General features: G+C 37.0%; 1 protein-coding gene across 2 annotated transcripts in view; it reads left to right on the top strand.

Moving 5' to 3' along the window:
- Window positions 1-24,625, top strand: part of LOC137401249 (paired amphipathic helix protein Sin3a-like) — a 34,008-nt gene that overhangs the window by 6,322 nt on the left and 3,061 nt on the right. For both annotated transcript variants that reach the window (XM_068087667.1, XM_068087666.1), the window contains exons 8-22: window positions 2,822-3,085; window positions 3,917-4,063; window positions 4,321-4,575; window positions 6,041-6,305; window positions 7,584-7,798; window positions 9,250-9,370; window positions 9,955-10,124; window positions 11,343-11,501; window positions 12,308-12,557; window positions 13,320-13,507; window positions 15,950-16,145; window positions 16,897-17,066; window positions 18,949-19,131; window positions 20,226-20,413; window positions 22,064-22,265. In XM_068087667.1, the coding sequence (XP_067943768.1) occupies window positions 2,822-3,085; window positions 3,917-4,063; window positions 4,321-4,575; window positions 6,041-6,305; window positions 7,584-7,798; window positions 9,250-9,370; window positions 9,955-10,124; window positions 11,343-11,501; window positions 12,308-12,557; window positions 13,320-13,507; window positions 15,950-16,145; window positions 16,897-17,066; window positions 18,949-19,131; window positions 20,226-20,413; window positions 22,064-22,265 (2,973 nt within the window). The remainder of the gene's footprint in view (window positions 1-2,821; window positions 3,086-3,916; window positions 4,064-4,320; window positions 4,576-6,040; window positions 6,306-7,583; window positions 7,799-9,249; window positions 9,371-9,954; window positions 10,125-11,342; window positions 11,502-12,307; window positions 12,558-13,319; window positions 13,508-15,949; window positions 16,146-16,896; window positions 17,067-18,948; window positions 19,132-20,225; window positions 20,414-22,063; window positions 22,266-24,625) is intronic.

Genomic DNA, 24,625 nt, shown 5'->3' with positions numbered 1-24,625 from the left:
GAAACACACAGAATTATTCTGTGCAGCTAGAATCGTGCTAGCGAGCACGATTCTAGCAGCTTTTGTAATTAATATAGTCCAAGAAACGTATAATGACACACAATAAAAGTATAAGTGCGATTCAACATAGTACACGAGGGTGACTGCTTAGATTGCGCTATTGTATGTATATATATTTTGGACACTATGCCTACAAATTGTTTATTTTTTAATAATAAAAATTTTCTTTTTAGCAGCAAAAGTTTTGCTGGAGAAAATGTTGCTGTCTTTAGCGCAATCAAGTCGGTTGCATCGTATTTGCTATGGTGAATTACCGTGATATTTTTTGCGTGTCGCATTATGTTCTCGGACTACATAAAGTTTAAAATTTGCTAGAATCGTGCTCGATAACCAACAATAGCCCAACTTCAACAGTTACATAGTGTATACCATGTTAAACTGCTTTCGTATTTTTATTGTGTGTCGCAATACATATCATGGACTATTATTAATACTAATGGCTAAAGCTGCTAGAATCGTGCTCATTAATAATTTGTTTAGTCTGTTAAAAGCGTTTCGTCGACAATTTCGGTGGGCATGCACAGCTCAAATAATTCTGTGATTTTCGATCGAATAATTCTGTGATTTTCGATAGAATAATTCTGTGTTTTTCGTGATCTCGGCCAGAACTCACAACCAACGAAAAATTTGTTACATGTAGCCATACCTTTAGTAATCTTACTTACACAATCATCGTCACCTACATTGATAAATAGTCGTCTTGTCTGTCACTTTTCAAATATCCCTGTCGTCGCATCGTCAGAATCGTCACAAAACATGGGAGGACCCCCAAAGTTTGTCCTTGTAAAGATTTCCTTTATGGAAAGTTAAAAGTGGTTTTTCTCAGTTAATCATAATTGAGATCTTTTTAAAGGTCATTTAAATTTATTACTGATAATAAATTTTTAGACTGCATCACGTGGCTTATGAACATGCTATTGCATGACTTCTCCGTGACCTTTTTAAACGAAGTTTACAGCTTTTTTTCTGGATATATTTTATTAGATTGCTCTGTCTTTCTTTTCCAATTCAATAGTTTTTAGGAAGAAAAGTTGAAGTATTTTCATTATGAGTTTCCGCAAGCCCTCCTGTCTACACTCCATTCTCAAATTGATTTAGATTACAAATACTCTGTACGGAGTCTGCCGTTTAAAATTTGACCGAGTGAAAGTTGTTTTAATTATTCTGAAAAAAGGAATCTTCAATTTACAGTTTGATGAGTGGTCCTTTGTATGTTTTATTATACTTGGGCCTATAATTGATTGATTTTAACAATTTGTGCCGAGTTTGATAATATATTGTATATTGAGTATGTTGAAGTGTTCTAAAATAGATGCAAATTTTTTAGTTGTATGACTATGTTTGTGCAGAGGTATTCAGCTCCTATTTTATCTTTGTATCGGAGAAATAGTTCAAATATAGTAGCTATTCAAGGGGAGTTTTTTTTTTGAGCAAAGCTTATGGCATTATTGATTATTTGAAACTTACAGCAGTTAGAATATAAAATAGCTCATTTAATGGGGAGAGCTTCAGGTTGACAACAAACATGTGGCTAACAGTTGATCTGTTGTTGGTGTTAAAAACTTTTACTTTTTTGGTAAGACAGTCATCAATACTATGGGGTCGGTTTCCGATTTTCCATCTGCTACTGAGACGGTTAAGCGCCACTTTCCTACTTGTTATTGAACTGTTGAATGTCGCTGTCCTGCTATTTTAGATGCTCTATTCGAGTAAAATACAAGGCCTTATTAAAACTGAAAGTAGTTTGCAAAATAAGCTGTTGGCACCCTTTGGAAAAATGTTGAAATAAAATTAAACATATAAATGTCAATCACTGTGTCAGGTTTTTATTATTTTCAGAGATGAAAAATGTTAGCGTATATTATATATTTTATTATATTATATATTTTGTGAGAGTAGTTCTCAAGGATATACGAGTCTATTTAATAACATTCTTAACAATTGTCAACCTGAATAAATAAAATTCTATTTACTTCTTACAAATTCCGATTAAACATGAACCAGAGGTTTGGTTGAAACTTCTAAAACATTTTGACTGTCTTTAAGTGGTCTATTGTAGAGTTTATAAGTTTTGTGTTTTGTCTATTACTGGCAGGAAGTGCTTTTATGTTGTAACCAATTTATAAAAAATAACAATGGCCAAATGTGTTTTATGAAATTTAGATGATTTGTTGTTGATAAAATAATATTTTTGGATTGTAACTTTGCACAATCATAATACATTATTGTTGACTCAGATGAAGTGAGGCCTGTTTAATATATTGATTAATGTTTGTGATACTTTAGTACAATCAGGTCATCTCGCAAGTACATACATTTTAGTAACTGTCTTTTTATTAAACCAAATACAGCTCACAGAAAAAGTTGTCTGAAAGTATCGAATAGGTAAAACATTATGATCGATAACATGAGAAGACAACGACCGATTTTGAACATAATACAATAATTTTGAACTAATACAACAGGGCCTACGATGGAAACTGTGGCGTTAAAAAGTGCTTAACAGTCGAGCTGTGTTTGTGTGTGACAAAAGTTCTCAAAATGTGTATGTCTCAAAATGTCTCAGTTGTATCAGTTTCTCCTTGGCTCCTGCCATTTCATTGCTGAATGGCAAACCTACGATGTTCATTATGGATTAGTTGTTCTTAGTAAATGAATGGCTTCTAATATTACACACGCATTGTTCAAAATATTCTGATGTGCTCTACAATTTTAGAGGAACATCTGAACAATATATGTAGTTCATCTATTCCCATTTTAGCCAGTTAATTTGCAAGGAACTCCCTCTACTGCTTCGGCTTCATCTGCGCACCCTGATATGCCCCGAAGTGGGTTGGACAACGTTGTGGCAGCAGCCACGGCCACGGATGCCATATCAAGCACCCCTGGACAGCCTGTCGAGTTCAACCATGCCATCAACTATGTGAACAAGATAAAGAACCGATTCCAAGGACAGCCCGAGATCTATAAGAACTTTCTAGAAATTCTTCACAAGTACCAGAAGGAGCAGAAACTCATTAAAGATGTGAGTACTGTACAGACTTGGTTGGTTCCTTTTTTTCCGGCTTTTTTTTGGGAAATTATGTCAGTGGAGGACAGGCTAAGCATGTATGCCGGATTGTCTGTGTTTCTTTATTAAAATTGACTTAGTCATTGGAGGACAGGCTAAGACTGTGTGTCTCTCCTTATTAAAATTGATTAGGGGAAAACAGGTTAGGTTTATTGTCTCTTCTCTATCCTTGTACTTATTGAGTTTGTTTTATTTGTTATACATTGCCGTATAAAGATGGTTATCTGTTGTTCTGCTGTTGACATGCGAGTGTATAGAGCATGGGACATGAACATTTAGCTTGTGGGCATTTTTATTTATTCTGTTAAATCTATTTGTGACAATTTTCAAGGTAGAAGACATGCTCGTTTTAACCTGAAAGTGAGAAGAGTTAAAGTTTTGCATGACATAGCCCCAAAACTTAAGATGTCGGGTATAGTTGGTCTGTGAGCAGGGATTCTGACAACAGATTCTCTTGAAACAAGCATTCGAAACATTTTTGTTGCTAAAGAAAAAAACTGCAACATCATTATAGCTTAAAGAGAAGAGATTAAGGAGAATTCCATTGATACGTATTTTGGTCACAGAAGCTATACAGTTCGATTCTGGTTATCAGAATTAAATTAGATTAAATTAAACAACTCAACTAAACTGTCCAATTTAGTTGAGTTGTTTAAGTTATAAATAATAGTTAAAAATACGCTTGGGAGTTGTCAGTGATTGTACAAGATGAAGCTCTACTAAAATATATCTATTTAGTTTTTATTTAAAGGTTTCTAACACAAATAAAGAAATTGTCTACTGCAGGGAACTGTAGCCGCGAGTGGCACGCCTCTCACAGAGACGGAAGTGTACTCGAAGGTTGCCAAGCTCTTCCAGAATCAGGAAGATCTGCTAAAGGAATTTGGACAGTTTTTGCCTGACGCTAACGGTCAGGGTGGATTTTTTGGCAAGGTATCTTATAGATATCATATTTGTATTTGTCTAGCACTAGTAATTTACACACTGACCTATATTACATGTACCTATATTACCTATATTACATTACATATACTGACCTTACACACACTAAATATTCTTGTATTTAGCTGGCTCTAGCCAATGAATGTGATGCACCGTACATATGAAAATGTCTAAGCGGTAATATGATTTGTATGGAAGCAATGTTTTTACTTTTTGGTTTTAGTTAATGATTTCTGTTTGTTTTGTAGTCCGGCCTGTTTGGTGAGCCACGTGACCTCTCAACGTCTAACAAACCGCGACCTTTCAGCATGGCTACCAAGAGAGACCTTCATACATCTAAGCTCTCCTCGAGCTCTAGCATGAGAAAATACGGTAACTCAGGGTCAGCCGGCATGCCTCCCAGTAAGAAATCAAAGTTGTCAGGCAGTGGTGGCAATAAAGACCTTTCGCTAGGAGAGTCAGCCAAATATGGCAGCCTCTCCGAGTACGCCATCTTTGACAAGGTGGGTTCTCTGGTCATCTGTAGCTTTAGTTGATATTCTATTTGCTAGAGCGGCTGCATTCTTCAATGTACTTTGGTCAGTAAAACTAGGGAACTTATTGCCCTTACCTGTTCCATATCTAATTTTAATAGCTTTATTGATATCAAGTATTATATTAAAATATTGCGTGTGCAAGCTGGTAGGGTATCCCGACATTCAGTCTGGTTTTTCATTTGCTAATGTAGGACGCATTTAGTAAGGTTATGCCATTGTTTTACAAATGCTTATGGAAAATGATGATGAGACAATGTGAACTTGGTTGAATTAGAATATGTTTGGAATTTATATTTGCTGCGCCAGCGTAAGACTGTTTCAATATAGGCTGGTTTACACTATAATCGCCATTTGTCAGTGTTAATCACGCAATACCTTGGTGATTGTCTTTGATAACAATGTTCACACTCTCGCAAACCTTCCCACGTGTATATCGGCGAAATGTCCGCGGCATTATACGATGCAGTCGAAATGATGAACTACTAGTCCAGCAGCAACTGTCATAAAAGAAAATATCGATCATGCAATCCATGACGGCCAATCACCATCACTGAAGTGGTACAAACTGAGATTTTGTTTCAATTTGGTTTTTAAAAGCATTTTCTCAAAAGTTTTTATATCAAATTCTTGTGAACTTCATAGCTTCAGGCAGAAGTTGTTTTGCAAAGAAAATATTGATAAGCTATAAGGCTCAGCGGAGGCCTAGAATATGGCACTGCAGAACCTCAACGCTGAGTTCGTTATGCTATCTCTAAAGGCTGGCTCACACTATATTTTGGCTCGTCGGTATTAAGCACGCAATACAACGATGATCATATGTAGTAACATTGTTCACACTATCACAACCCATCCGTGTTTACATCAGCGAATGGTAATGGTAAGTGGTATAGCGTTCTCATTATACAATGCGCTCATGGAAACGATAGAATATTAATCGTAGTATTTAAAAGAATGGTCATGAAAGAAAATATATGTGCCAGTCATCATCATCGAAGTTGTGCACATTGCTTACGCTCTCGTGGATGCTGGGCGAACTATCAGGAAAATTTGACAGCTGCGATCTTTCTCAAGTATCCGCGTTGCCTCGACGATGCCTTACATATACGGAACACATAATCGACGAATAGTCAGCGAGAGGAAAATACCTACTTACAATGACGACGTGTGAATTAGTCTTAACAAGCTAACCTTTTGTATTCACATATATTTTTGAAGAAGGGTTAGCTGAAATATCTCCCAAAGACTGGATTATGAAGCTGTGCATATTCTCCATTGTCCTTTAGTACAAACGCAGATTTGATTAAAGCAGGTTTTTTGTTAAAAGAACATTGGCAGCCCTTTGCATTTTCAGCAACACTTACATACAGGGTGTAGTGCCCAGATTCATTTAATGCCAGTACATTGTTGGCAACAAACCTTTTTTGGGTTGAAGGTGCGAAAGCTGATGCGCTCTCAAGAAGTCTATGACAACTTCCTCAGATGTCTGGTGCTTTTTAATCAGGAGGTTATCTCCCGCTCAGAGCTTATCCAGCTCGTTCAACCTTTTCTTGGCCGGTTTCCTGAAGTTTATCGCAAATTCAAGGACTTGGTGGGCTTCAAGGATGGAGGACCCATCATGGAGGCTGTGGCCTCTGGGGCATTCGCTGGACAGGCGAAGGCTGAGCGAATGATGAGGGATGACTTATCCATGGAAATAGGTCAGTGGGCTTCTTTGTGTCTCCTCGGAAAGCTCACTCATTGGTTAAAGATTGACTTGCAACAGAATTCTATCACAGTTATTTGGTACCAACAGATTCACCATGTCTTACTCTGCTGTGTTGTAGGTGCAAAATATGTGGAAATGTGATTACGAGCTCTCAAATGCTCAAAACCGAACAGTTCATCCGCAACCATCATGAATACGCCGTAGATTGGAATCCCTTTCTAAATGGAGCATAGTTGAACACGAAGTGCTTCTGTTTACACTTTCATGCAACCTAATTTGTCGAAATATTCTCACAATTATACTTCACGCATTCAATAAAACCATGTCTATTGTCCTCGTGCGTCTGTTTCATCATCGTTGTAATGCTGTCACTTTGAGCACTGATATCTCAAAACCTACCGTAAAAATTCGTTAAATTTTTTAACCTTAGCTCGAAGGAATGCATATCATCCTCTGATAAACATGACGAGCCTGCTGGTCACCTGTGATAGTCGAAAAATGCTGCAGAAATTATTCGCGATGTTTGGCAGGAAGTATGGGTCACATAATCAGATTATGACTAGACAAGTAGACCAAGCCGAGACAAAACTGTAAACTAGCGAGTGTCTATATTTGGTGAGGGCTCTTCCGTAAAACCCGAAGTGTTTGTCATAAACTAGTGCTACGAGAAGTTTTATATTTAGCCTTTTATTGGCCTTTCATTTCACGTGATAACATCACCTGTCAAAACAATAACCACGTTGAGTTGAGTACGTCGCCCAAATAAAGGGATTCCAAACTACACCGTTTTCGTGATGGCAGGGATTAACCGGTCGTTTTTTTAGCTTTTAGGAGCTTGTAATCACATTTCCACATATTTTGCACCTACAACACAGCAGCGTAAGGCATGGTGAATCTTTTGATACCAAATAACTGTAATGTGAATTTTGTTGCAAGTATACCTTTAATGTTTTGCCACGCTTGGCTTTGTGTTTTTCTATGCGTGGTCTAGTGATTCTACAAAGGAATAATATATTGCTGCTGTTGGGTCCTTTTCGAAGATATCTGAAGGTACAATGTTCTTGTGAACTTGTTAACAACTTGTAAAACTTGTTAACTAAGTCGCTAAATTGAACCACTTTACCAACTTTCAACTAATTAATTTAATTCATGTTTGTAATCTCTACTTGACTTTTATAATTGACCTTGGAGACAGTTGATTGAGCATGTGTTGGTTGTTAATTGAGCTCATCAAATCTAGAATAGAAGATGCATCTCTCCCCTGTTTCAGATTACTCGTCATGTAAGCGTTACGGACACAGCTACAGGGGACTGCCCAAAACCTACCACCCTCCTCGTTGTACCGGTCGAACTTCTTTGTGTCGGGAGGTGCTAAATGACACTTGGGTTTCCTTCCCGTCGTGGTCTGAAGAATCAACATTTGTAACATCTCGTAAAACTACATTCGAAGAGAATATTTACAGATGTGAGGATGAGAGATTTGAGGTTAGAGCAAAGCCATTTTTCTACATAAATATACATCAGTATACAGCGGTCTTTCGCTAATTTTCGCCTCTTTTTGCTACTTCAGTGCATTGGTAGCTTTTAATTGCTACATTTCTAGTCTGTGTGCGTGCGAGTGTGTGCATGTGTGCGTGCGCGCGAGTGTTTGTGTGTGTGTGCGCGTGTGTGTGTGCGAGTGTGCGCGCGTGTGTGTGCGTGCGCGCGCGTGCGTGTGTGTAGGGGGTGGTTGAGTCAACATAAATATGAGAATAGTTTCAACTCATAAAAGTGAGCTATTAGTCTCAGTATATTAGGTAACCAGACCGTTATCAAAGGTCACATAAGTGAAGGTTATTCGCAAGGACTATTTTTGCTACAAAATCTTGCAGCATTTCGCGTACCATTGAGAAGATGAGCAAATAAGTTTTCATGTAAGCAACATGGTGGATCAAATATTTCTATAGAGTACATCTTTTTAAATAAGGCTGCTCACAGGATCGAACTATTTAATTTTGACAACGTAATTGTATAAAATGAACTGTCTTTAAGTTGGTGTTGATGCAGGTCTCCCTTAACTGCTATAAGTGAGTACCGTACTTTTCAGACTATTAGCCGCTACTTTTCTGATGATTTGAGCCATGCGGCTTATATAAGGGTGCGGCTATGCTGTGGCTTTTTCTTTGACCGCTAAGGCGCATTAACCAGAATCTCCGGTTAGTGCACCTCTAGCGGTGAAAGAAAATATGAAACAATGCCTAACGGTACTGTTCCGTTAGGCACTAGGTTAAAAAGCGTTGGTTAATACGAAACAGTGCCGTTAGGCACTGTTTCGTTTTAACAGGCAAGCGCCTGCCGTGTTAAAGTACCGTTCCGAGTTATGCGGCCTATACAAAGGTGCGGCCTATGAATTGTTTTATTATCGGTTTTTGGAAAATAAAGCAGATGCGGCTTATATAGGGGTGCGGTTTATAGTCCGAAAAGTACGGAATTCTTGGAGTTCAACTGTCAGTTGTCATAAGTTGCATCACGATTAACAGGTTTTTAGAGGGTAAAATAGTTTTTTGTTTTTGGTTGGTCTACTGCATTCAGCTTTTAAGAAATGTGGTTTTCAAGAATGCTGGTGGTTAAACATACAAGAAAACATGCGCGAGTTGGTTGTCTCACTTTCTGTGTTTGTAGATTCGTAACAGTTTCTCTATTAATAGATTATTAACTGCATCTCACTTCACAAATTCTCATCTGTAGGTTTATTCGTGTAGATTGGTTGTTGCAGCATTAGCCATTGTCGTTCAAGATGGTCAACTGGTTTGTAGAAAGAAATCTTGGTTATATTTTATTCACTGTTACTGATGTTGTCCTATCATCGAGTCTGGCATGCCATTCCAAGTGTGTTACTATCGGCCTTCCTTAATTAAACTAGCATAGGTTTGAAGTATTGCGCAATGTTTTACTAGCTGGATATGGTGATTGAGACAAACCAGGCAACTCTAAGAGTGCTCGAGGGTGTCCAAAAGCGTCTACAGAAGATGAGTACGGATGATGCAGCCAAATTTAAATTAGACAACACACTAGGAGGTAAGAAGGCAGTTATCTGGCAATACTCCAAGAGGTAAGGAGGGAATTATCTTGCACTGCTCTAGGCGGTAAGGAGAGAGTTATTGGCAATACTTTGGGAGGTAAGAACGGATTTATCTGGCACTATTCGAGGCGGAAGAAGAGAGTTATTGGCAATAATTTGGGAGGTAAGAACGGATTTATCTGGCACTACTCGAGGCGGGAAGGAAAGAGTTATTGGCAATACTTTGGGAGGTAAGAACGGATTTATCTGGCACTACTCGAGGCGGGAAGGAAAGAGTTATTGGCAATACTTTGGGAAGGCAAGAACACTAGTTATTTGCGGTATTCTTAAAGGTAAACACACAATCAATGCGTTTTTATTACTGTGTTCTGATCAGCGAATATATTTTGATGTTTCAAGATTTAACTCGCTTTGTTCTTAACCCCTTATAGTCTGACAGCGGCCATGGCAGTGGCTATGGCAGTGACCATAGTATTAAACAAGCAGAATATTATCTCACCTTATGCTTGGTTAAATCGGGTAGGTAAAACCCAAACCTCTCCTAGAGTTTGTTCAGTGCTGGGCCACATCCTTGTTTCAGGTTTTTCAGAGGTGGTTCATGTTAAAGCAATACAGCGTATCTATGGTGAGAAGGCTCCTGATGTTATTGAGGGCTTGAAGAAGAACCCGGTGGTTGTGGTGCCCATGGTCCTGCGTAGGCTTAAAAGCAAGGATGATGAGTGGAAGGAAGCGCAGAGACAGTTCAACAAGGTTTGATTTTTCATGTACAGTGGACCCTCCTCGCCTTACGATTTTGATTCGTTTCAGTGTTGGCATCGTAAGGCAAAAATTTTGTATAGAGAGTATAAAAACCCATAGCAAATATCTAATGAAAACACCCCCTTGTAAGAATCATCAAAATTTTATATATGTACTATACATATTAAAAATTAGTAATAAAGTAATATGTTAACTTAGTAACTATAGTTACCTACAGTGACTAGTGTATTTAGTGGTTATGATCTGCAATAAAATGTAACGATTCAATGTAATATGTGTGGTACGTACCATAGAGAGTTCTTACTTTCGAGGCAGAAATATAAAATAAACGTTGAATTTAACTTAAAAATGCATTTAGCGTACTAAACAAATACTAAAGGTTGACTTGCAACAAAATTCACATTAAAGTTATTTGATATCAAAAGATTCACCATGTTTTACTCCGCTGTGTTGTAGGTGCAAAATATGTGGAAATGTGATTACAAGCTTTTAAAAGCTCAAAAACATGTTATCACCTATTTGTTTCTGGTCTCGTTTTCACAATGACTAATAACGGATAGTGCCGTACTGAGTGAGATCGAGAATCGTATCCTTCTCATTCGTTGCTAGAGGGATTCTGGTGAATAGCATATCGGCATACTTATTCCTACGTACCCAGCACATGACTGCCAAATTTGAATTTCAAAAAAAATTTTGTTAGTTTCGTATGTCGAAATTTCCATATTTTATATAGAGGGCAAAAAATCAGCGTGCTTTACATCGCAGGGCGAAAAATTCAATAACAGTGTCATTGTGACCCTGTTATTGTATACTTTTTGAATAGGCCCTACTTTATACTTTTTGTATTGGTGGTCAGTCAAATCTTTTCATATGCATTTGAGGAGGTCACCATGCTTGCTATGACTCTAAAGAAGATGTATTGGATAAAAAAATATTAAAATATCTTTAGGTGTTACTTTCACTGCTTTTCAATATGATGTAATTGTATCGCAGAAGCTGGTTTGCATACAATCCACATGCAGATGTGTCACATGTTTAGTACATGTACTATGCAATTATACATGTTGGCATACTACAGAAACTGTCATGTATACTTGTGAATAATGCTCTTCATATCATTAGTTCATTATTTTGTCTGCAATAATATTGCACCTTTGGTTGCTTTCTACTTTCTTGAATAAAATGAATAAGTCCTCTCTCATCTCACAGATATGGGCTGAACAAAATGAAAAATATTACCTGAAATCGCTAGACCACCAAGGAATACACTTCAAACAGGCTGACACCAAATCTCTCCGCTCCAAGAGTCTCTTGAATGAGATTGAAGCCATCTACGACGCTGAGCAAAACTACAGGAAGCAAACGGAGGTGCGTATTTTGATCAATTACATGTGGTGTGTAGTGTGAGTCGTGTTATTCTTAGGATGTCAATGATCTGCTGCCAATGTGGTAGAGGGTGAGTTTTGCTGCTGCCGCCATAGCGGAAGGGCAGTTATTTAGTGCTTGGTTTAAATGAGGTTACAGATTTGCAAAAATATAATTATGTTTGAAGCCGAAAGAAGAATTTGGTTAAACATCCATTTGATGCCGATGATTAGTTCTCACCAATCAGTTATTTAGACTGTGATCTATCAGACTGGCGGAAAAAATGTATTTTCTCTCCTTTTTCTGGATATTTCTCTCTCAAACAGCTCACATTTTGCAATATCCTGACATCTCCCAACGATAAGTTGCCATAATTTATTCTCTGACGAGGCAGGCAACTAGCTCATTAAGAATACATGTATGTGTAAAATATATTTGGCTCATTAAATGCCTTTTGTAAAATAACTGATTACAAAGACTGTGTCCTAAGAATACTTCGAGACTCCATTTTTTAATTAGTGACATCATTTCGCACATATTTTTCTTCCGATTTTTTTAACCGCAATCTGTCAGATCAGGTGTCAGTCAGATCAATTCAAACATCAAAAACAATCGTAAACGTTAAAAAAATACTGATACTTCTTCGTCAAGTCTACAAAAATTTTGTGTAAGATCATCTTTAAAGCTTGCTACACATTGATTCCATTTTCTGTTACTACACAAAGGTAAATAAATATACCGAGGAGGTCCCTGCTAACTGGCACACACAGCTGCAGCGGTAAATCTACTGTTGTTCTTTCCCTTGATAGACTGAAGCCGCTGATGAGACACCCACCCTCGCGCCAACCGGTGATGACGCTCTCAAGAAGCCACACTTGACCTTCACATACAAGAATCCGACGCTCGTAGATGATGCTCTCTCCTTGATCATACACCACGCGCGGAGGCAGGCGAGCATACAGAAGGAGGATAAACAGCTCATCAAACAACTCATCAAACAGAACGTTCAACGGTTCTTCTTCAGGACAGCTGCACCTCTCTCCGATGATGAAGATGATGGTATGTGTTTGTTTGGTTTCCTTTTGCTTGATTGTTGTTAGTGCCATTTGTAATGAGCTTGTGGAAGGTTCATACACTGAAACAATTGTTTCTTTCATTAAGATGTATCCTAGAGAGTTCTTCTTCCATGGTAATTTTACAACCTAAAAGTTTGAAGATTTGTCACTTTTGACTGCGCACTCTGAACACCACATTTGTTATTGTGATAGTTGATGTACAATTTTACAACTGTATCTCATCTTACATCTCATCTTATATGCCCATAATATCATGCATTTTACTACTATCGAGCTCTTTGGAAATGAATAATCGATTTGACTAAACTGATCAAAGTAATTTTTATTGTGGGACGAAAAAAAATTGCTACATTAATGCCCGCTTCACTTGCTAATTAACTTACAGGTATGTCAGGTATGTGCTAGCAGGTTTCTCAGTAGAGCTTGAAACATTGACCATGAACTATATTAGAGGTCTTATTCAGCCGTTCACCAAACAGCCAAGGGATAACTTGTTTTAAGCTCACTTGCAAAGTTGTTCTCTCTCCATAAACTGTAAGGTAAATTCAGTACTACAGTGGAGATGAGCTATCTATCTGTGGTGCTCCCGGTTACCCCGCACACATCATAACTTGGTCTATAACATAGCTTGAGTCTTATAATAGAGATAAGAGTTCATAAATTGCTCGTGAAACTGTTTCTCGCTCAAAGGTTAAAGTTTTGCATGTCAGACGTGAGGTTTTCATTTCTGTCTGGGACCTTGCAGATGAGGTGTCCGAAGAGGATAAGGAAGACTCTAAGCCGCCATCTCCCATAACGACTTCAGTTGCTGAGGCTACAAAAGCTCGGAGGTCGTCTAGCAGAGTAAAGATCGCTGCCGCCGCTGCTGCCAAAGAGGCTGAGGATAAAAAGGCACAGGCCAAGATGACATCAGTTGAACAGGATTTCGATGAGGTGCGTGTCACTGTTTGCTTCTAGGAAGTTAAATGATGAGTTGTGCTTCACAGGGCCAATATGGTCCCAACATGCCGTGATGGTCTTTCCTCTGAAACTGTATTTGTTGGACTAGAATTCACACCAGTTGTAAACTGTATTTGTTGGACTACAATTCACACCAGTTGTAAACTGTATTTGTTGGACTACAATCCACACCAGTTGTAAACTGTATTTGTTGGACTACAATCCACACCAGTTGTAAACTGTATTTGTTGGACTACAATTCACACCAGTTGTAAAATGTATGATGATGAAGAAAAAGATAAGTTGAAGTATAAGTCACATTTTAGGGGAACTTTATTTGATAAAAGTAAACCTCAAAAACCGAAATTTCATTTAAAATTTGAATAACGAACAATTTAACAAGTATAATCGAGGCAGCAACAGACTGAACGGTAAGCTTGCGCTACAGACCACAACTGAACATGTTAACATAACTTATTAAAACTTATTCATATAGTTTTAATAATATGAATAATAGACTAGAAACTTTACCAAAACCAGTTGCAAACCTGCGGTTGCTAAAAATCCAATGAAATCGTCATCCACGGTGTTACTTTTCTACTGCGCTGACACCGAAGGTAGAAGAATCAGCCACCTAGCTTTTAGCCCACTATTGACGGCTTTGTTTTATTTCAGTAAGAAAACCTTCACCGTACACCAGTCTCTTACAAGTCTCTCCCCAGCTCCAACTTTTTTGCTGCTCAATCAGTAATAATCTGTTAATAATCTCACACGTAAGTCACTTCGGAGTATAAGGTGCACCCTCAGCCAAGCTATGGAAAAAACCGCAACTTATAGTATGGAAAATACAGTAACTAGTTCTTATTGATTAATAATGTACAGTGGTCGGTTAGTGAGTACCTGCATGGACCATGAAAAGTGAAAAACTAGTTTACGCAGCCATACATTTTTTACATAGATTAAACCAACTTCAGTTTACCTGGTTTGAGCTTGTTTCTGGAGAAACAAATGTTTATCATTAAAATATTTGGTGCATCATGTTGCTTCGGCTCAACACAGCATTTTAGATTTGCTTGTTGATCGTTGCAATTGTAAGTAAAATGCTGCCAGTAGATCTTGTTATATAGGCACTCCCCACAGTCTCTACTAAATGGAAGAAACAAGCTTCATCATTCACCCTGGTATATATAATGTACTTGTGGCTTCCATAACTTGAGCTACAGCATCCTATAGGTCCGTTTTTGAGGCGTATTTCACCAAAGCCTATCTGCCATCATTAGCCAAAGTTCCTACAACATAGTCATGCGTCTGAGTCACACCTGCCTATACAACAGATGTTGCAGTCTAAATAATTCTTGTGAAATAGCCTTTATTTTTGTAGCTTCAGATAAATGACAAGTTAGCTCAGAAATGTATATTTTCCAAATCTATTTGATTTTTATCTAAAAGGCTTGTAAGCCAATAGCCTATTTTACGCTTGTTCTAACTGCTTTTGATGGTCTTTTTACTTCTACTATTTCTCATGCGCAATGCATCTGCAGCTATTAGAAACTCAGCAAACGGCAGCAAAAGATGAAGCATGACGCGGCTTATACATGTAGATGTACATGGCTTATAGATGTACATGGCTTATAGATGTACATGGCTTATAGATGTACATGGCTTATAGATGTACATGGCTTATAGATTTACATGGCTTATAGATGTACATGGCTTATAGATGTACATGGATTATAGATGTACATGGATTATAGATGTACATGGATTATAGATGTACATGGCTTATAGGTGTACATGGCTTATAGATGTACATGGCTTATAGATGTACATGGCTTATAGATGTACATGGCTTGTAGATGTACATGGCTTGTAGATGTACATGGCTTATAGGTGTACATGGCTTATAGGTGTACATGGCTTATAGGTGTACATGGCGTATAGGTGTACATGGCTTATATGTGTACATGGCTTATAGGTGTACATGGCTTATATGTGTACATGGCTTATAGGTGCACATGGCTTATAGGTGTACATGGCTTATAGGTGTACATGGCTTATAGGTGTACATGGATTATAGGCGTACATGGCTTATAGGTGTACATGGCTTATAGATGTACAAGTTTCAGCCAGTTTTAATATCTATTCCTAAATATTCATATTTTTGATGTACTCAATTCTTTGATATTGCTAATATAATATAACTGTAGTATAATTTTGCTGTAAACTAAATAAGCGAATTGTTATGGTGGATGGTTTGATACAGTCTGACATATTTCTAGCTGAATAGGTACAGCTAGTAACATGACACAGCAGGTGATCTGACATTCCATGGCAAGTTTTATATGAATTGGTCTACGCACTACTAGTGTCTACAGTTTATGATATTTATACTGTCTGAATAGCCATAATTAACCAAGATTTCTTTCCTCGATGCAGAAGTCTGATGGTATAGAACGGTATTCTCTCTTCTACGCCAACAGCAACTGGTATCTGTTTCTGCGGCTGCACCAGATTCTCTGCCATCGGCTACACCAGATAAAGTTAGTTTGTGACACTCTTGTGGCAGATGCCCGTGCTTGTAAGAAAGACAAGAGTGAATCTGTAGCTGTGGCACTCAGGCTACGGCTACCTTGTAAGTAAACTCCTTTCCTTAGGCAACTTTGATAACTATTATTTTGTCGATTGAATAATGTACAGTGGTTTGCAATATTCCTATATGCCTTCTGGGCATTTACTATAAACAGTCAAATTGACAAGCTTAAATAAAACATGGACATATTGTAATTCACTGCAGGTTTACACCTGGATGTAGCCTGCAAATCACCTTGATATGGATTCGTTCCAGAATATAACTAACGAATAATACCTCTTTAGTTGATACTTGATTTGTGGCTGTTGGTGCAGTGGTCTCTCAAGATCTGCTCACACATGATTTAGCACAACTTTTCTAGGTTCTAAGGCTAGGTAGTTTGATGCTTGAATACCTTATTTTTACTGGAGAAGTTAAAGTTTGTTTGTATAGCTTCCAGAAGCGAGTAGTATTAATGCTACAACTCATACAGCATTTTCATGCAATCTGCATAAGGTGGTAATTTCATAACTCTCAACTATTATCATGTTCGGAATCTACATACATAATGCAAGCAAGTTAATAGTATTGTTTGAAACTCACCTGTTTATCATTTATTAAGTCACATAATCCATGACCCTTGACAGATACTTCAAGTCACTATTCTTGCACTAGTAGGTTAGTATTATTATTATGTTGTTACATCGCTAGCCAGCAATTTCAGCCTGATTATGTTATAAACTTGGGGTGGGAGTTGTCCTCTCCTAACAACTATCCAAATATTGTGTTGCTATTGATACCGCATCTATTGCAGCTGAAGTTGACCCCGAACAGTACTACTCAGTATTTCTGGATCTCGTAATGTCGCTGTTGGATGGTAACATCGAGTCAAACCAGTACGAGGACCAGCTGCGTGAAATATTTGGTATTCATGCTTATATAACCTTCACACTGGACAAGGTTATACAGAATATTGTTAAGCAGGTTTGTACCATTGTTTACATAGTATAGTGTTTAGATGGAGGGACTCCATCGCAGCTTTTCTGTTAATCTCATTAAAGAACGACAGTTCCTGGTTTCTGTCCTTTTCTGCTCAGCTGCTTGCTGGCATGAACAGGTCATTTGCCTTGATTATTTGATCAGCCCCTTTTTAGCTTAAAAACAAAGTTGCAATTTTTTATTATCACAAATAGTACTTGGGAATAGGTTGTGTTGTATTTTGGAGTTGCCAATTCATGTTCCACTATAAGCATTATAGCAACACATGCTATAGCGACTGCACTTCTCTCTTTTATTGTTGATTTTTAGGAATTTCTTGCTTATCAATAAGATAAAATGGAAATAGCAGCAACAATAGAATGTTTATACGATGCAAACAGTACTGTATGACAATACAACAATAGAATGTTTATACGATACAAACAGTACTGTATGACAATACAACAATAGAATGTTTATACGATACAAACAGTATTGTATGACGATACAACAATAGAATGTTTATACGATACAAACAGTACTGTATGACAATACAACAATAGAATGTTTATACGATACAGATAGTATTGTATGACAATACAGCAATAGAATGTTTATACGATACAAACAGTATTGTATGACAATGCAACAATAGAATGTTTATACGATACAAACAGTACTGGATGACAATGTAGCAATAGAATGTTTATACGATACAAACAGTACTGTATGACAATACAACAATAGAATGTTTATACGATACAAACAGTACTGTATGACAATACAACAATAGAATGTTTATACGATACAAACAGTACTGTATGACAATACAACAATAGAATGTTTATACGATGCAAACAGTACTGTATGACAATACAACAATAGAATGGTTATACGATACAAACAGTACTGTATGACAATACAACAATAGAATGTTTATACGATACAAACAGTGCTGTATGACAATACAACAGACGGGACTAAACTTCAGACAAGAGCGAGTATGAAAACTCGTTGGATGAAGAATCAATTGTCATATTTTATGGTAAATGAATTACAATTATTAGTTGTTTATTTGAGCTAATGAAATGAACTTCGAATTGCTGTCTTGGTGGAGTAGCATACTGTGTTGCGGGAAAGAGATTGCGTTCATTGTGTTTAAATGTGTCAGAGAGAAGGATGGGGTGATACAGACATGTTATTATAATATTCTATCCCAAGCCCAACACTTCTTTATTCAAGTTTGTGTTAATTGTGCCTAATTACTAAAATGGTTGTTAGCTATGATATTTTGTTGTCCAGGTATTTACTTCACAATAACTTGGGTAGGTTTAGTATGGCCTCTGACAGAAACCAACAGAATATATGCGCATACATGAATGACTCAACTGTGCGATGAAAAAGGCAAAAAGGGTCAAGGTTACATGTGCGATACAGCAGTAACACTCATCTCTCTATGATGATCCACAGTTTGGAATATCTCAGTTTAGCCAAACATTTTATTAATATTATCGGGCTTGCGCGACATCTAGCAGTACAATTTGTGTATTCACCAGCCTGTTTAGACATTATGTATATTATCAGAACAGTGATCGCCGCAATAAGAGCGTTACAAACCAAACAATATCTATTGTAAGTAGCAGATGATGTTCATGCAGTTTAACGCAATGTGATCAGTAACAATTCTATTTATGCCAGACGACTGATTGCTGCCTCTATCTAACCAATCATGCAAGTGTTGGAATTCACTACTAGGAGTTAACGGGAAAGCTGCTTGTAGAAAACACACACTGGTCCAATCATCACTGACCAATCACAAGTGTGGGAATTCTGAATTTGCCCTAGTTTTAGAAGTCGTTTTGTCTAATATTCTCAATTTTTTATGCAGTTGCAGTATATCGTTACGGATGAGTTGTGTCGAGATGTGACTGACAACTGGATGAAGGAAACATCGAACGATGCAACAGGAGGGGAAATAGCTAGCAGAGAAGAGCGAGCGATTGCGGAGGGTGTCTATAGGAAGCGTATGGAGACTTTGCTCAGTGATGACAACTGCTTTGAAATCACCATGGTACTTATCTTCCTATTTCTTTTTATGATTTTGTACTATGTCACAAGTTAGTCACATTTTGTTAGTCACTCATACCTGGGTTGTTGAGCGTGCTGTGGGAGATCGTCAAATGTACCCATAAAGCACAGAGAATCAGTATCTGCACATTGATTATAGGATACCAATGTGTGGTCGATTAGTGTAGATGTTGGAGTGTTGGTCTATCATGCTGAAAGTCATGAGTTCGAACCCTGTACAACGCGATATTTTTCCAACCTTAGTGCCCAATAAACACGGCTCTTATAAAGATTGTAAAAGATGCTTATAACCATTGCATGTTCTAGAAATTTTGTCTTGTTACAAGACCATGTTACATGACCACTTGATTTTCAAGGTTGATCTCCTCATTACATAACATGTGAAAATTCTGCGCTTGAAAGCCTTCCACATTCAATGCTTTATTTCGGTTATTCTGTTATATGTCATACAACAGTAAAAAGTGTTTTTAGGTCATTTTTAGCAATCATGCATATGTTTTAAGGTACAGTTATCTTTCGCTACTTTTCTTATCTTGTGTGGCGTTAGTGCGTTGCAGATTTGTATATAGTTGAAGTTCTATCTGTGTGAGATAGAGGAGGTTGAATTCAGCATAAGTTCGGAAATAGTTCGAACAACTAAATGGCGAGCTTATTAGCCTACAAGCCTAAAAACACAAACGATGCTGAATTAACATAACATTTGTCAAGGACGACGTAAATTTGAGGCTATGCATAAAAACCATATCAGTCGCAAGATCTTCTTGCAACATGTTTTTTAACATTCGTAAGATGAACTAGCAAACCGGTCGAAACGATTGTTTTCAGGTGAAGCAACACTATGAACTAAATATCATAATAAATTTTTCTTGCTTTTGCGCATACTTGCCCATCACATATAAGAATAGAGGTTTGATGCTAGTTTGGCAGTTTTCCTTTCCCTTTGTCAATGCTGGTCTCATTAACTGCTATAGGATCACTCTAGTTAAATGATAAAGGAAAAGCACAAGTAAACAATAACGGCAGCCAAATCTGTGGAGAAACTCAATTAGTAATCTCCAAGGTTGTGCTTTCTTTCAGTACACTAAGGACAATGTGCTCGCCTTCACCCTTCTCGATACAGACTCTGAGAGTTCTATCGGGAGTGCTGTCGCCAAGTCTGAGAGGTGGAATGACTATGTTGACAAATATGTTCCAGGAGAGCTTGATCCAGATCTCGACAGCAATGTCAAAGAGCATCTGAAACGTAAACCCATTTTTCTAAAAAGGTGTGTAATGATTGATATTTTCAGTGTTGTTGGTTAGTATCAAGTTGCCAATAAATTGGTTCAATGTGAATCTGTACCGCCACCTGCAGAGTATATCCAAGTTTACTTGATAGGCTTTTAGTGGGTCGGACAAGAGCAGATAATACCAGCGCCTGCTTTAATAATCCAATAATATACTAGTTGATGAGATTTTCACAATTTGCACAGAAACAATTGAAATAGAATTTGTATGTGTATGTCTAAATGTGTACATATAGTAACAATCATTCACTGCTTTATCACCTGTCCTGGTTCAAGTTGATTTCCTGTTTTTAGTTTTGACCACATATAAGCATGTTTAATTGGGCAAGCAGCGTTGTTTCGACGTGATTTTAAGGTTGGTAGAGCTGTTTAGTATATGATTATCCCACGACCAAACAAGAGTGAAACGATTGATTGGGAGAATTATGATAAATGCACATGTGCACACAACTCCCAAAAGATTATCCGTTAACGGCCGTCACCAAACCCTTGCAACGAAATCCTATCAACAAATTTAACTATTTTTCAGTAAAGTCGTTTAAGTATAATAATGATACAAAACGCATATAAACCTATTTAAATATGTTACCAAGCCTTTGAAAGGTTGACGCAAATTCCTAGAACTAACCCATCTGATCGGATTATACATAAATAGACAGATTTATTAGGACGAAAATCGTCAAAAAACGCTTGAAAAGCTTCGTTTAATAAAAGTTAAGACCGGAAATTGAAACGCCGAGCGACAGAGAATAGAATGATAAAGTCTTGCAACAAATCGCTTGAACAGCTTGGTTTATTAATAGTTTCGACCGACCTACGAAACGCCAATAAAGCCGTGCGACAGATAGTAGAACTGTTTACTGTGTACTGTTTGTCTACTGTTTGAGGCGTAGACCGATTTACAGGTACGAAAATGTGGTACACAGTTTATCAGCCTACGTTTTTGTCCAATTACCGAAGGTTTTTCAAATTATCTAGAACATCACCCAGATTTCTTTACATCTTATCTACAAGGTAGGCCGTTACTAAAACGCCATTTTATGACAAGAATAGGTCTTTATTTCACTCCAGTTTGCATAAAACTTCCAGTCACGTAAATGCCAACGCTTGCTTTCTGTTACATATCGCTGTCAAAACCATTCTACATTCACAACACAACCAACTTTCAAACGGTATATTTCACATCAGCTTGCCGTTTATCTTTTAATATTGCATTTCAGAGATATAATAAACATATTTCTTTATTGTTGGCATTGTTGTTGTTAGTTAAATTACGTACAGTAGGTTAGGTCTACAGCTTGAATTAATATTTATTTTATTATTGTAAAACATAAGTTTGAGATAGTTAATTATTTATTTTATTAATATTTATTTCTGTTACATTTCTGTTATTTCTGTTGTGCCTTTTTAGAGTCGTGCTCCCTCAAATTTATTTTATATCATCTCAAACAAGTCTCATTTACATTATACTCTGTCAATTCCTGCTGAGAACTACTTTTTCGACAACCAACAGTACCCTTTCTTTTTTCCATTATTACTTTGGTCGTGGGCTGTATGACAGTGGACTTTCTAGTCAGATAGATATCTCTGTTCAAGATATAATTGCTAAAGGTGCTAATAAACATCTAGGAACATAGACAAGTGGAAACAGAGCAGTGAGAGACAGAAGGAACATAATACAAAGGAAAAATTGGCTCCCAGTTCCAGCAAGGTGCAGGAAGAACAGACCTCTAAGAACTTAACAACAGAAACAGACATGGGCAATAAATCAGTAGTGAAGGACAGTGATGATCCCGCTGATACACCTAGCAAAAGTGATGCCAATGAGAAGGTATGAAGTTTTACACCTAAGCAGATTAGTTGGTTTGTAATATGGCCTTGTTGGGATAGTTGTGAGTATTTGTCCAACCATTTCATCAAATTAGCAATGCGGGAAGTATTGAAATAATAAAATATCATAATTAATGTAAAACGATAAAAGTTTACAGGCGTGATGCAAGGATTTTAAAAACTTGACATACACAGTAATACTTTTCTCTTTGATGTAAAAACCAGCTTTAGGCGTGCCTCCTCCGGTTTTTCTTTTCTCCGATGGATCAATGAAATGCATGTATTGCTGATTTTGCATATTTACTGCTATTTATTCTGTACTTTACAGCAGAGATGGCCACCCGAATTAACATGCTTGCTCAATTAGGCCTCAAGGCTCATCTCACAATTGAATTGATTCTCTGATATCTTTTATTTACTGTAGAGTAGAATTGCCTTAGCACATCTTAGCAGTAAAAATTGAATCGAGTCTCTCAATTCTTTATTTACAAAATGCAAAATGACTCAAGTCAAAATGCATCAATGCTTCTCTTTATAATGACTACCTCTATGATTATTACTGCTTTGACGCAAAATCCGTCAAGGATAGTGATATCCTAGTAACCCAATCTGTTCTTTGATGTTCGCCAAAACACAGATGTCAGTGTACTCCATCAGTGCACACGTTCTCACATGACCTCGACACCACAGCGCATATTTTATTGGTCTATAATATGTACTACACACTAATACTGTATATTATAGTTCTATGGTATTCCTGCGCACTGACAACAGCTTATTCCATTTTTATTGCGGTACCTAATTTTGTTATGTATACACACGCTAGTCACATAGAAAGGTTTCCTTTCTGGTTAGTTACCTTCATAGGTATGTTTATTTTTATGCTTACCATAAATCCTCTATTTGAATGCCACCTCTATTTGACCACCACTATAGGAGAAATGTTGAAAAATAGAGCGCCGCCCTTTAATTGATCGCCATCTCTATATGACCACCGCTTTGACATTCTTTGATCTTTACAAACTCATGATAGCAAGTGATCAGTAAAAGATTGTCCACAAAATGGTGATACTAATGGCTTGGTTACATCATTAATAATTAATTTTTTCGTGGTTGCGGTTCATATCGAAGCCCGTTTTCTAACTCCAAAGCTTACGTTTTTTCTTAAAACTTTGAAAGAAAGTCATAAAAATAATTAATAGCTGTATCAGACTAATAGTAGCTCCTTGTTTAACGCAGTTTTGATACTTTGATGCACGTGAAAGGCGGATTACAATTACGATGGAATCTTTGCTACTATTTTCATTCTATAAAATTTGCGCTTAGCACCCATGTGGCTGAAAGTTTATTTTAACTCCTTTTCTATTGCATATAACAAGTCAGTTTTGGCTGCAAAAAATAACTAGAGTTGTTGGCTCTTTTCTTAAAAGAAAATGGAGAGAATAAATACTATATAAAATGAAAAACTCATCACCAGGCGTAGTCAGTAAACATAGCTATTCAAGGTTCTTACAATTTTTTAGAATTCAGCATGTCGTCATCAAATGTCACTCTTGCAGTTTTTCACTGTGAAATCACCTCCAACAATTTCTAATACTGATGTCGATGAAATTGGCAATAATGATTTTGATTTAGAGATGGTATGTAATATGTATATGATTTGATTTGCAGATATGATTACATATAGTCATACATAAAGTTAAACACGTGCTATACGCATGTGAAGGTTTTGTACTCTATTGCTAGCTGGATTCACCGATTAATTTATTCACCTATGTGTTCCTCCCCAAATAAAATAGCCCGCAAAAATGCATGAAAAGATGACTTTTGCGAAATATAACTCCGTGAATAATATTGTTCTGTAAGGGTATCATTTTGCCAAACAAAAACAAACCAATTAGTTTTTGCTTGTCTCAGAAATTGCAATTTCCAATTTTTTCTTATTTTTAGTTTAGGATAGATGAAAATCAAAATTGTAAGTGGCAAAGTAAACATATTTCTGCTAGTGAAATTCTTCAACACTAAACCTAAAATATTTCTGACCACTACATATTTATATTAGGAAAATATGTGTCTGCGTTTTGGTCAAACTGCAAAGACGATAGTGTTTTTCTTTTGCAGCCGGTTTTACTCAACTACAAAAAATATTCCTTTTGTTTCTCAAATGCATTGATTTCTCAGCAGAATATTTTGCTGATTCTAAAAAATCTTAAATTAAAGTTCAATGACATAAACTAGCTTTTACAACAAAAATACTGAGTCAGCAGAAAATTGTTGGCATGACTTAATTCCATCCGAACAAGCAATGAAAGTTGCAGGGAAAAAGTTGATATTAGCTATGCAAACAGTTGTGGAACTGAG

Source organism: Watersipora subatra, chromosome 7 (genome assembly GCF_963576615.1).
Source record: "Watersipora subatra chromosome 7, tzWatSuba1.1, whole genome shotgun sequence".
Classification (NCBI taxonomy): domain Eukaryota; kingdom Metazoa; phylum Bryozoa; class Gymnolaemata; order Cheilostomatida; family Watersiporidae; genus Watersipora; species Watersipora subatra.
This window is presented reverse-complemented; position numbering and strand designations above follow the sequence as displayed.